General features: G+C 32.0%; 2 protein-coding genes across 2 annotated transcripts; one reads left to right on the top strand and one right to left on the bottom strand.

The window, feature by feature from the left end:
- Nucleotides 1–218: 218 nt before the first annotated feature.
- On the top strand, nucleotides 219–1,294 carry LOC107933815 (uncharacterized). Its single transcript, XM_016866102.2, has one exon. It carries the CDS (start codon nucleotides 648–650, stop codon nucleotides 1,155–1,157), a length of 510 nt encoding a protein of 169 aa, XP_016721591.1. The 5' UTR covers nucleotides 219–647; the 3' UTR covers nucleotides 1,158–1,294.
- Nucleotides 1,295–9,235: 7,941 nt separating this feature from the next.
- On the bottom strand, nucleotides 9,236–13,052 carry LOC107933811 (nucleolar complex protein 2 homolog). Its single transcript, XM_041098822.1, has 11 exons — nucleotides 12,883–13,052; nucleotides 12,681–12,786; nucleotides 12,454–12,531; nucleotides 11,808–12,353; nucleotides 11,289–11,591; nucleotides 10,789–11,118; nucleotides 10,498–10,704; nucleotides 10,248–10,334; nucleotides 10,040–10,134; nucleotides 9,809–9,946; nucleotides 9,236–9,637 (listed from the first exon to the last, which is right to left on the bottom strand). Exons 2-11 carry the CDS (start codon nucleotides 12,771–12,773, stop codon nucleotides 9,322–9,324), a joined length of 2,193 nt encoding a protein of 730 aa, XP_040954756.1. The 5' UTR covers nucleotides 12,774–12,786; nucleotides 12,883–13,052; the 3' UTR covers nucleotides 9,236–9,321.
- Nucleotides 13,053–14,036: the final 984 nt, after the last annotated feature.

The raw sequence follows: 14,036 nt of genomic DNA, 5'->3' as shown, positions 1-14,036 counted from the left end.
AGATCAGCAAAATATTAAGGGCTGCTCCTTCCCCTAATTCAGAGGTAGTAAATTAATTATAGAAACTAGCTACAGTTATCTGCTTTCAAAGTGTTTGTAGGATGATGATGTAGTCTCTCGTTTCATTTTTTACTTTTAGAAATCAGTATTGGACTATATGTTTCAATTATAAAAGAAGAAAAGAGAGTAAGAAACCAAGAATTGAGTTATGAAAGTATAAAAATCCCATCTGTTTGTGGTTCATCTGTTTATCACATCAATAATGGATTCCCCCTCCCACCTAAACTACTGTCACAATGGCATTTTGTCAACACCCTTTTTCTTTTAAAACACCCCCACCGGTCCCTTACCCTTATCATCACCCTACAATAAACGTCCAACTGTATCATAAATGCTAATAAAGGTGGCTAGGTACAATCTCATGCCCTAGTCTCTTCACCAAATTACTCGCCTACCTGTTGTGTTGTTACTTCACCTAAAAGGAGGCTGGCTACACCCAAACCCCAGCCTTGGTATGTGCATGTGCATGCTACAATGGCATTATGGAAATATTTCCCCTCCCACAAGGGTGGATAAATAGCTTCACTACTATATCAACGCCACTCTCCCTTGGCCTCAGCATCAATTCCAAGTTTTAGAAAAAAAAGATGTCTCTAGTGACTGAAGAGATCAAAGGCAGCGCTTCAGAAATTTACCATGGAGATGAGATATGTCAAGAGAAATCAAAGTTTCTGCTGGAGGAAATGGGCATGCCCAGTGGACTTTTGCCCCTCAAAGACATTGAAGAATGTGGGTATGTGAAGGACACTGGTTTCGTGTGGCTGAAACAAAAGAAGAGCATAACCCACAAGTTTGACAAGATTGGTAAGCTTGTTTCCTATGCAACTGAGGTCACAGCTGTGGTTGAGAAAAACAAGATCAAGAAGCTCACTGGGGTGAAGACCAAGGAGCTTCTGGTTTGGATCACACTCAGTGATATCTATGTTGATGATCCACCAACTGGGAATATCACTTTCAAGACACCTGCTGGGCTGTTCAGAACTTTCCCTGTATCAGCGTTTGAGGTTGAAGGTGAAGTTAAGGGTGCTGTTAAGGACAAGAAAGAAGAAAAGGATAATGTGAAGCCTGCTGCTGTGGAAGCAGTGAAAGAGGTCTAGAGTAGTGAGACTAGAATTAAATTTCCAAATTCCATCCATCTGCGGGGTTGTTTTTGGACTTGCTATCTTTTAACAAGCCTCTTCTATTAATATCATCAATAGCAGCAATCAATAAAAAATAACAGCATGTTAGTTTACATTCAGAACACTAATGTTGCATCGCATTGCAAGTCAAATTGCATGGACCATATTATATTTCAGGTACGACCTTGCCTGAGGCTGAGATACCTATACTTGTATGTCGCAAAAACTAGTAATGTGTTTCCTCTTTATGACTTAAATCAAAGAGAATAAATAATTGACTACTACTATTGCTGCAATTCTTGGACTTCTTAAGATATTAACCTTTGCTATTGGAATCCATAAACCAAACAATGTGAGGCTCATGTAATATTATTTGGTGAAAGCGACAGCACCATGAAGGCATAAACAGGAAAGGCTAAAACGTGATACTCACTCACCGCCTTAAATGGATCCCTTAATTGCTTAACAAACATCAGCCCAGGCCAGAGGTGAATATGCAGGTAGGGGCCTCAAGGCTCTGACTCCAACGACGACAGAACAGAATATTAAAGGCGATAATAACAATAATAAGATTTATATTTAATTCATTGTTAATGTATAGGAATAGTGCATTGCCAATTTTAGTTGAAGGGTTAAAGAGTTTAATTTCCTGTATTTTTTTTTGAGGGTTTTTAATGAATTGGTAGCATTTGATTGGTTATCACCATATAAATTTATACAATGACAAAGTATCAAATATAAATCCATAGCAATACTCACTTATTCAGTTATTTGTATGATCGTAGATAGATAACTCTATTTTAATGCTTTCAGCACCTAACTAAATGATTAATTTGAGTCCATTGCAATTTGCAACGATGGCTGCCATAAAAAGTAAAATTTCAACTAAATCATGGAACAAACATAAATGCGACACAAATTTGTATTAGAAAATCGTAAGTAATGTATCACTAATCCTTCACAGAAAAGTTTAGGCTAGTTTAACTATTCTGGTAAATGTAGGGTCATCCATATTAATGATATTTTAGTAATGTTCTACTCAGTTCAAGTTGCTTATAAGGTAATTATAGTCGAAAAACACTGCCTATGATTACTTACCGAAGTAGTCACCAGCAGAAGTTGTAATACTAGCCAAAAAGCATAAAAAGAAACCCTCCAATGATCACACACCTGCTTCATGCTTCGCAATGATCAACCACATTAGTATTACTGCGGCTACTCCACTTACAACCAAGAAAAGACATAATTAAAATAGAACTCGCATGATAACACATACACGAACGAATCATGATCCAATTTCTTGCACTTTAAAAGAAACCCAAAGAAACAATAGAGTTTACCTCTTGAACTTGCTCGGCTTCCTCCAATGGCGGTACCCAAGACCCATTAAGCCACTCTCTATGAAGCCTCATTTTATCTTCTCTAAATTCTAACTGCTCCTTTGACCTTTTAAAGTAACCATGAAAGTTCCCGTTCTCCAGTTCTTTAGTAATCTCCCCTTCCCACCAACCATCATTGTGAAAAGCATCCACCTCTTCACCGAATTTGAACTTTCTTGTTGTTTCTCGAGGGGCGGGAGGACCTATATCGAAAGCGTGGAAGGTCTCCCTCAAGGCTTTTTCCCCGGCCTCATCTTCGAAGAGGTGAGTGTATTGGGCAATGTATTTGTTGGCGCTTTTTGGAGTAGCGAGCTTGATGATAGTGGCGGTCTACCAAGAACCTCTGAACCCGGTTGCAGGTGTGGAGGGACTTCAGTTCGTGAAGAACGGCGCAACGCATTGTGTGAGCTGCGTTTTGGAGCCATACTCCTTGTTCTTTGGGGGATTCAGGAAAATGGTAGACAGAGCAGGGCTTTTTGGCGGGAGCGACAGAAACAGAGAAAGATGAATGCAAAACGTGAAAAGAGAACGGTCATATAATATATATATATATTGAAACTGAATCTTTATTATATAATAAAATTAAGGGTGGATTTGGATGGGTGATTGGTTGTGGTGTGGTGCGGTGTATTTAGTTTCCTTTTTGTCTCACGTTATAGTATTTAATCTCACCGTCATCGCTGTTTTTACACTAATCGCAGTTGAACGCACCATCCATCTAAACTTACCCTAAATCCAGGGGCAATTTAAGATTTCGAAATAGATTGATTCCTAACTCGATTCGTATTAATATTGTTATTTATGCAGGAGAATGTAGTATTGGGTGCCTTAAAGCGTATTTATTCTCCTATTTGAGGGTTATGGAGACTATGGATAGTTCATAGGCATTTGTATTAAAAAAAAAGTCTAAAGGTAAGCGTTTTGAGTCAGTCGAACTGATAATTTTTTATTTTATCATTTTAACTTGATTTAAATTTTGTTCGAATCAAGTTGAGTGAAATAAAATTTGAATCGAGGCTATTGAATAAATTTAATCGAGATAAATTAAAAAAATTAAGCTGAACATATTGAAATTTTGTTGACAATGTGACTAAATTCTAAGTTGAAGAACATAAATACCATACATATTTGAATTTTTTAAAAAACAAAATAAAAATATGATAAACTTGATGGAATAATTTATAGGAATGACAATGGGTCAGATATCTACATTTTTTGAATTATCTAGATCTGAATCCATAAGCTGTACGAATATTACTATCCAAATTCGAGTTAAAATATTATTTATTGGATATCTGACTCTACATTGGTTACAAAATATTTAGATTTGTAGTTCCAACCAAATTTGAACACATAACCTTTAAGAACTAAAATTATGCTTTAACTTTTAATGCTAGTCTTCAACTTTGATAAAAATTTATACAAACTAATAAATAACATATAAATACCAACAAAGATATTCTAAAATTAAATAAAATAATTAATAATAAATTTAAATATATTTTAAAAAGTTATAAAAAATATATTTTATTTAACATTTTATTCTCTTAAATTTGTAACTTCTTTTAAAACTTATTTTTTTATATTCATAAATCTATATGAAAAATAAGATTGAGCCATTAGGATTTCTAGATTTTTTATTATCCATTTTATTATTTGATAAATTCAATTAGTTAATTTTTTAAAAAAATTAATTAATATTTATATAATTAAAATAAAATTTATGATATGAATTTATTTTGTAAGGTGAAATAATTATATATAGGTCATATTATATTATAAAAAATAGTATACATACTCTTTTAAGAACATATAACATATCATTTGTTATATAATTAAATTATGAATGTAAAATAAATATTATAACATTATGAGATTGTAATGTGCATTCTTCTATTAATGATGTGTTACCTAAATCTTAAACATGTAACTAATTGTCTATAGTCACTCCCACCGAAAATAATTTTTGTACCAGTCAATCCTAATTTCAGATAAAGCACTCTTGTTTATTTCTTTTTGCTTGACTTCTTTATTGGTGAAGAGGATCCTCGAGAAGGCTCTTTGGCCAATTCGATAGAATTTGACATATGGCGATGTTAATTCTAGCCAAACATGACAAGTGGAATTTGATATGTAACCTTATATACAGGGGCGAAGCCCGAACAATTTTTGGGGGGCCAAATGAAATTTTAATTTTTTTTATAGTCTATATCTTTATAATTTTTAAAGGATTAAATCAAATTTTTATAATTTTAGGAGGGGCCAAAGTACAATTTTACCTTTACTAATTTAAAATTTTAAAAAAATTTAAAGGGCCTAAATGGTAATTTTTCATTTTAGGGGGACCGAGACCCATGCCAGCCCCCCTAGAATCGCCTCTGCTTACAGTTATGTTATTATAATGTACATAACTAATCTACCTTAATTATATAATGTTAATATATTATAGTATATCATAAAATTAGTTACATGTTTAAGGTTCAGGTTGCATATCATTAATAGAAGAACGCATATTATAATATTATAATGTTATAATAATTATTATACATTTACAATTTAATTATATAACAATATTGATATATTATATGTTCTTAAAAGTGTATGTATACTATTTTTATAATATAATATATACTAAAGATAATTATGTCACATTACAAAATAAATTCATATTATAATATTTATTTTAATTATAAAAATATTAGTTAATTTTTTGCTCAAAATAATTTAACTAATTGAGTTGATCAAATAATAAAAGGGATAATCACAAATCTAGAAATCTTGATGATTCTATCTCATTGTTTAATTAGGTTTACGGATACAAAAAAAAAATTTAAGAAAAGCTACATGAGATGAGAATAAAATGTTGAATAAGATTATATTTTTTTGATATTTTAAAACATATTTAAATTTATTAAATTTATTATTAATTAAATATTTTAATTTTAAAAAATATTTTTATTGATATTTATTAGTTTGTGAAAAAATTAAATAGAGTTGAAGGCTAGCTTTGATAATGGATATCCGAGAGGGTCTATCCAAAGTAATAGATAGTGATTTTAACATCCGAATATTATTTTAATTTGCAAAATTTGGATCATATATCTGAATCTGCAATCTAAATTGCCATCTATAATAATTTACTTGTTTAAGGTGGAAGTCCTAAGTCTTGAGTACATAGTTTCGGGATCTACCATGAGTAATTAATTGTATGGGTCTTCTAGTTGTACCATGAGTTATTGCCATGTGTGAGTTTTAGTCTAGTTACTCAATTGTTAGTCTGAATTGTTTTAGTTCGTTGACATATAATTTGGATTTTTTTTTATACTCTTACACCCTTAAATCGGAAGAAAAGATGTAATTAAACGTGCTTCAACTCAAGTTCCCCTAATTATTACAATAGCAATGATGAGAATTGAAGTAAATCTCATTCGACTTTTGTACTTGCACTTAACTTCAAAAAAGAAAAACTTAAAATTGACTTCTCTTTTTCTTTTGTAGTTAAGATAATTCGTTTCAACAATTTAATTATATTCCGAGAGATCTCAATTTGACTCCACGTAGTAACTTCACAAGCATTAATGAATACAATAATTTATAGGTTGAATATATTTTATTAAACGATAGAGGAGAGATTTACACCCTTCCGTATCTATTTGTACAATTAAATAATTTAACAATCCAACTATCAAATTTTATCTTTCATTTATATAAATCATAACTTTTTATTTGATTACTTAAATTCTAAAACTCATACTATTTGAAATAAAAACATACCATCAACAAAATTCCAATTATTAGAAACAAAATATTTCCTATAAAGAAATGTTATAATTACTTAAATTAATTTTATAAATCTTCAAGCCCAAGTCAGCCATGAAATACTTTGTTTTCCAGCTCAACCATTCAATGCCTTGTCTTTGTCTCCCTCAGAATATAAACGACTCATTGGCTAATTCACTAAAGCAATCTGAACTCTCTTCTTCAACCCCTATCAAATATAGAGAGTATAAAGGCGAGAAGGATGAGTTGCCAACCGGAAACCATGACAATCAAAGAGAGCTAAGCATGCATGAATAGCCAGTGAAAATTCTTGTAGTCACTGTACCTTGTAATGCGATGGCCACACCGTTGGCTCATTATCGTCCAGGCTATATACGGTAACACCATCTTTGACACTGCACTAAATGCTCAACTCACTAAGTTTCTTCAATAACCCTAACCCCTTTTTCTTGAGTTCGGTTCTTCTAACACTTTCATTGCTAATTCATGCTAGTTTCACCTTCTTCATTCATGGTGTCATACAATTATTATAGTCGTTGCACCATTGCGTGTGATGACCACACCACCGACTCATTGCCATCCTGCTATAAATGATAAAATCGAATTTGATATTGCTACAAAGATTGGTAAGCTCACTAAATTTCTTCAATAGTCTTAACCTGAGATTAGCTCCTCTACCACTATCATTTGCAATGCATGCAAGCTTCACCTTCTTTGTTTGTGGTGTCATACAATTTTTGGCTACGTTGCTACCCACGTGTTCGAAAGCGTGCAACACAGGCTCATATAATCCTCTAAAGGTCTAAAACTGGTGCATCTGATACTCCCACAAGACATTTTCTATCTTATTTGCACTACCAAAGGATCTAAAATTCAAAGATGGAAGTCCTATATTAGATGTAAAACCTTTGAAAATCTCATATCAAGGGAAACCATGTGAGGTGCAACACTACCTAGGTTCAGTTCATTAGCTTTCAAGACATTCATTTAATGGCAGCTCAAAGGTTACAGTTGACATAAGGTTCCCCGATAAGCGATTTTCAAAGGTTCTACATCTAATATGGGGCTGCTTTCTCTAAATTTTAAATCTTTTAGAGGTGAAATTGAAATGGGGTTGTCTTTGAGAGTACTATTAGATGCAACATTTTTAGCCCTTTAGGGAGTCATAGATTTGGGGCTACACCCTTTGAAACAGGTGGGAATTAGCTTAGTCAAAACTTGCATGACACTGCAAAGAAAGAAAGTTAAGCTTGCTTGGATTGCCAATGAAAGTGCTACAAGAGCTGGTTTCAAAAAAGGAAGTTAGGCTTGTTGAAGAAAACCAATGAGTTGGTCACTCTTTGCAGTGTCAAAGTTGGTTTCATTGTATATATCCCATATGACACATTCTATGGAGTAATTGTTGTTTTAATAAAAAATTGATTAATTATATTAATATCTTTTATATATTGTTATCAATGATGCAAAGTAAAATGGAAGTAAATATTGATTCACTGATCTAATATTTAACTAATATTAAGCGGTATTACATAGTCGAATCGTAATAAAAAAGACAACTTGTATTTATAGATAATCTAAATATGTCCTTAGTTTAATTGAAAATGAACAAACTGATCGAAAGACTAATATATATCGTCTATCAAGTCCCATAAAGAGATAAACTGCCTTGGGTATTGGAGTGGGTAGAGATATATATATGTCATTGATTGGACTTGCAAAAATAGATACTTTGCTTTAGGTATTGGAGGAAATTATTTCCATCAAATATGACCCAAGTAGAATAAATATTAAATCCGTTTGTGGATTGATTTACTTGTGACGTTCATAATGTGACATTCCTTAGTCCTGAGTGGATGATGGGTTATGAATATGTACCTCATATATTTTAATATAAATAAAGTCTAAGTTGAAATGGATTAAGGAATAGAAAGTAAATACGTTGGCTATACCATCATTCCACAACTAGATATATCTTCAATAAAATTAACAAAAAAATATAATTTTTTTATTAAAGATTATTTTTATTTAATAAAATATTATTGACATATTTTTTTATATAAAATTTAAACATGTTATTAACATAATATCTTTAACTAAAATTAATTATTTTTATTGAATTCAGAAATAAAATTAATTTTATTAAAATTTGAGACAAGAGGGTGTACTTATAATTGTTGTTGTTAAAAAAAGGTAGTTTCATAATGAAAATATTATCATAGAAAGTAATTATTATAAAGAGTACTGTCGATATATAATCATTTTTGCTTGTTACTATAACTAACTTTATTTGTATTTTTGCACAAGTTTTACCTTATAAATCTAAAAATAAGAAATACATTTATTTGTTTATTAAAATAGTTTGAAAATGTTGAAGGTGGTACTTTGAAATCTTTTGTCATATTATTTTATTTGTCAATGTGGACTTGATGATTTGGAAAAGGAAATTCTACATGTTGAATTTTCATTGGTTGGTTTAAGAATTCACTAACATTATTAAAATCAAATATCATAATAAAACACATATGGATAATTTAGGTATCAAATTAGACATTTTTAAATTATAGGATTCACATTACACATTTTATAAAAACACAAGTAATTAGATGTGATTAGATATTTCACTATATTTGTTTGTTATACTAAAGGAAATTCCTTCCTCGAGGAATTCCTAAATATCTTATCAAAGTACAACAGAATATAATATCTCATAAAATTTTTAGTCATGAATAAGTTTAAACTTACTCCCTAGTCCGGTTATTTGAACTTCTAATATTTGCCTCATGGAATTCGCATATACATTTTTTTTTATGATTTTTTTAACATTTTATAAATAATACAATAGCTCATATTAATTCAATTAGATGGTCTGCCTGACAGACACAACAAAATCTCAAATAAGTTGAAAAGCCATTATCTATTTTTCTTTAAAAAAACCATAAACAAAAGAGCAGCTCCAGCTGATAATGAGTTACAAGAGTTGGTTAATTCAGCTTAGCTCTTTTTCTCTTCTTTGATTTATTATTTTTTGCGTGATGATGAGGTCTTACATTCTTGTTTGATAAATTCTTAGGTTTTTGCTTCTTGTTCTGCTGTCTGCTACCACCTAGCTGCTCTTCATTGCCGTCTTCCTCGGCAGTATCTTCTTCATCTTCATCTTCATCTTCATCTTCATCCGAACTAAGCACCAAGTCTTCCACAACATCTTCATCGTCACCAACCCCTTCATCTTGTTCCATCCCTTTCTTCCTCTTCTTCTTCTTCTTCTTTTTCTTCTCCTCCTCCTTTGGGAGATTGGCCCTGATGGAACATGATAGATAGTGTAATAAGTAATGCTTTTTTTGGCAATCTAACAGTTTATAGACAGCAAAAACTTGTATACAAGAATGAAAACATGAGCTATTAGTGTACTACATGTGTGTCTGCATGGTGCACACGAGAGGGGGGCAAATATGACATGACAAGACATACCTGGAATCACCTCCAGGTAACCAGGAGGAACTAAAAACTGTAGCACCATCGTCATTCTTGATATCATCTTCTTCATCACTATCAGGGATCTGATCAAGCTTTTTACCAAAAACAGCAGACTTTTCGCCAACAAGAACACTGAAAATTTACATGCATGCTACTTAAATTAGCTGTATTAACACAATTATAATATAGACAGGATGAAACCAATCACAGAGAAAGATCATAGACCTGGATTCCATCATTGAATCATTTCTCTGTTGTGCTCTTTGACGCAGTGTTGTAACATACTGTGAGAGAGGACTAGTCCCCATCTTTTTCTCATCCTATGAGCAACAAAAAAGCTTAGTAACTTCATTTGATACCAAATCAAGTGCTCAAAGATGACAACAGCAGGAGCATTTGATGGAAAATTCTAACATATAATAATGGTACGGACCTCAAGAAAAGAAGTTGCTGCATTATCATTTGGTAGAAATGTAACTGATGCACGCCTTTCATTAGTAAACTCATCATTAGCCTCAATCTGATGTGAAGACAATGAAGCAATCAATAGCGTGCAGCCAAAAGTTTGCAAAGTGTAAAGGGAACATGCTTATGAATAACAGGTTAATATACTTAACAAGGAATGTTTTTCCATAAATCTAATTTTGAGAAGGAAGACATGTTAATCAATCCAAAGGATGTACCTTACGAATAAGATGCCTCATTTCTTTTCGGAATCTTTCAACTTTAGTACATTTGCAGAAGGAACGCAGCCTCACAGCTGGAATAAAAGACAATTCAAAGAAAGCAACAGAATAGCTCCATTGAGCTAAATGTTCAGCGAGCTCTTCAACCACAGAAATCACACATGCCTCCTGGAAGGCTCGTGTCTTTAGAATGGGCTTGCTTGCCTGGAAAATAAATTTGTCCAAATTTAGATAGGAACAAAAATGCTTATATCAATTGGAGTAGAACACAATAGATTTCGAGAATACCTTGAGTGTTGTACGTAAATCAACGGCTTTGCCAACACCTCCAGTGGGAGGTCTATTTAACTCTTTCATCTCCAGCATGTCCAAAAGAAGCATAGAAACAGGAATAAACGTACCAGTAGCTGCAGAAATGCGGTTCAGCATTTTAACACACCTCAGTCTAAGCGGAAAATATCGAGCAGTTGGAACTAGACGGGCAACCCCAGAAATAATTTGGGTCAATGGATAAGCAAGCGGCCTAAAATCAGCTTCTGAGCTATAGGTACAGATAGCTCCAGTCCAAAGTTCAAGACAGTTAATAAACTTCCATTCATAAACCTTGCGGTATGCTTCCTGTGAAGAATGGTGGGACATGGAGCATTGCTTAGGCAAAACAAAAAAGGGAACAAATGCCAGAAGATTGCAATAAAGAGAATGGTAGTAGATGATCTTCTACTAATAGCATTCTCAGGAGACAATGGATAACTGCAACACTTTTCTAAGAAAAAATGTGTAAATGATACCTTAGTTTTCATGTTGAGTGCATCCCGGAGAAGCATTGCTAATTGTCTGATAAAAACAAATGCATGTTGATATGCCGTTGGGAGGTCCACTCGAATAAGTTCTATGACACAATTGGCGAGAAATTGGATATGCTGTAATTTAGATGCATTAACGAAGTGGCAGTTCAAAACATAGGCTTTGTAGATCCCTCTGAAACATTCATCTAAACAATCTGATCCTAGGCGAACACAAAGATCTCTAAGAAATAGAAAGGAGACAACAGGCAGAGCATCACCTCCTGTACCCCAAAAGTGAAGTGCTACCTGAAGAAAGATGAATAGAGTAAACACAAGCAGATCTATGAATATTCCTTAAACGTTTAAAACAATATCATCCACAGAGGAATAGATTAGACCTCAAATTATCATAATAGATATATGAATATCACATACACAAGCAGATCAGGAAACAAAGAGTAACAGCAAATAAATCATTGCATTTGAATAAAAATCCCTTATAGATTAACCCTTTCTGCATACCTTGATGTATTTCCTGAGAAGGCTTGGAAAAGCAGCCAAAAACACAGACGAATACTGGAGACGCCTTAAAGTGAATGATATCATTTTTGTGTCAGTCATTTGGTTCAAAACGTGTAGGGCATTTCCAAGATACGACTTCACTAAGTGGTTATAGTTCTTCCATTGTTTTGTGTTCATTAGCTCAATTATGGTCTCTTTCTTTCCGCCAGAAGCAGGAAGGTTCAACAATTTGCGGAGTATTCTATCCATTTCAGATAGTGTAAACAACATTATTTTGTTAAATACACTGCTTGACATGACAGCAAACTTAGCTGAAGAGTCGGTCCCAGTATCATCACCATAGTGACAAGCAGTCCTAAAAGCCTTCATAATAGAATGGACTGCACTTAGTTTCTCATCCTCTCGGATTGACTTACACCAAGAATTAACCATTTCAGTAGTTAAAACGTTTTTGGATGGTTTCTCCTCTTCCTCAGGGATATCATGCTGATAAGTCTCATCATCCAACTGGTTTTCTGCATCTTCCATGTCAACTTCAGCATCATCCTACAAAAGACATGATTGAAGCAGGTGAAATTGCATCTTGTTTTATGCAATGAAAGCCATTTGTAACAATATAAAGTTGAACCTAATTTGCCCAACTTACGTCAAAATCTTCATCTTCATCATCAAACGTAAGAAGGTCTTTGCCGTATTGTTGCAAGTACTGGTAGAACTCTGGATCCTACAAAACCGATAAATATATGTTTAGGTGTGTAGATATATCCCCGATGAGCTAGTAAAATATATAAAAGAAAAAGGGGAAATAATTTAAGATAAAAATTCAGAAAACCAGAAGAGAATATATATATACATGGAAACGAAAGAAGAAACCTTTTTCTGGAGCCTTTCAAGCTGCTCTTTATGTTCTTTAGCAGCACTTGGAGATTTTGACATTGTTTTACTTTTTTTGCCCTTCTCTCCCATTTCAGCAAGCACTCTGTCGCAGATAATCAAAATTGAACTAGTTTTACTCGATTCTTTTTAAATGAAATTGGGATTGAAATTAAAATTAAAATCAGCAGAAAGTTGAAACCTCTTAATAGTGACGAATTCTCGACGACCGCGTAATATACCCGCCGGCTTTTTTATGCTCCGGCTTCTCCTTTTTTCTAAAGGGGCGTTAAGGGCTTAAGGATGCTACCAGCTAGGGTTTTAGAAGAAGGGTTTTCTTTATTGGCAAGGTTTATTTTCCATCTTTACCCTAAGATATTCAATCGGGTAAATTATAGGTAATTTAACTAAAAAAAAATTAGTGATTAAAGTTTTCAAAATTATATTTATGTATAATAATAATTTTAATTCTCTGTTTTTATATTTTCTATTAATTTGACCTTAATTTTATGTAAAATATAAAAAAAAACTCAAAATTATTTTAAAAGTAGAAAAATCTATATAAAAGTTCTAGAAAATAAAATCTTAGAAAACATTATTGTTGAAAATTTTATATGTATGGGAAATGAAAAATTATCACTCAATAGAATGCAATAACAAATTAAAAGCAGAACAAAAAAAAAAAAACAAGACTCAAGTCTAGTTCTATGCTCCCGAAGAACAACCAAAATTGGTATTATAGAAGATTGTGAAATCAACTTTATTGCTTTCAATTAATTTGAATTATTTTTCAAAACCAAAATTATAAAAAAAAATTGAATTTCTTGTCTTATAACGAAAATGTTATGTAAAGAAACAAAAAAAGGTAGAAAACAAAAGACCAATACTTTTGCTTAATAATTTTATTTTTTTCTATGTTTTTTAAATAATGAGTATTGGTTATTTCTATACAGATAATATAAAAAGGAATTTTTGAGGGTTTAACGATAATTTTCGATCATTTTTATTTATTTTTGAAATTTTTATATACTTTAATTTATTTTTTTAGAATTTTCTACATTTTTAAAAAGAATTTCAAATTTTTAACATTTTATATATAATCAATGTCAAATTGACAAAAAGTATCTTTTTTTCTTCCAAATTGACAATGTATAAAAATTGAAGATTAAAATTGTTATTATATCAACTAAAAAAGTGTTACTTATTAGTTGAGTGACCAAAAAAATAATTTCGAAAAATTTAGTGATCAAATTATAACTTTCTAGTTAAATGACCAAAACGAAAACTTATTCATAGTTTATTGACTAATGGTGCAGTTTACCATATTAAATTTAGGACCAATTACAATTTTAATCT

The sequence above is a fragment of the Gossypium hirsutum genome, chromosome D08, assembly GCF_007990345.1.
Source record: "Gossypium hirsutum isolate 1008001.06 chromosome D08, Gossypium_hirsutum_v2.1, whole genome shotgun sequence".
Classification (NCBI taxonomy): Eukaryota; Viridiplantae; Streptophyta; class Magnoliopsida; order Malvales; family Malvaceae; genus Gossypium; species Gossypium hirsutum.
The sequence above is the reverse complement of the archived record's forward strand: the minus strand, read 5'-3'. Positions and strand labels throughout refer to the sequence as shown.

What these genes read in the sequence shown, in the direction of transcription:
- LOC107933811 (XM_041098822.1), bottom strand. Translation starts at nt 12,773, where the DNA reads ATGGGAGAGAAGGGCAAAAAAAGTAAAACAATGTCAAAATCTCCAAGT. An exon ending in CACTCAACATGAAAACTAAG is followed by an intron (nt 11,119 to 11,288) that starts GTATCATTTACA and finishes CATTCTTCACAG; the next exon opens with GAAGCATACCGCAAGGTTTA. An exon ending in GATTCAATGATGGAATCCAG is followed by an intron (nt 9,947 to 10,039) that starts GTCTATGATCTT and finishes GTAAATTTTCAG; the next exon opens with TGTTCTTGTTGGCGAAAAGT.
- LOC107933815 (XM_016866102.2), top strand. Translation starts at nt 648, where the DNA reads ATGTCTCTAGTGACTGAAGAGATCAAAGGCAGCGCTTCAGAAATTTAC.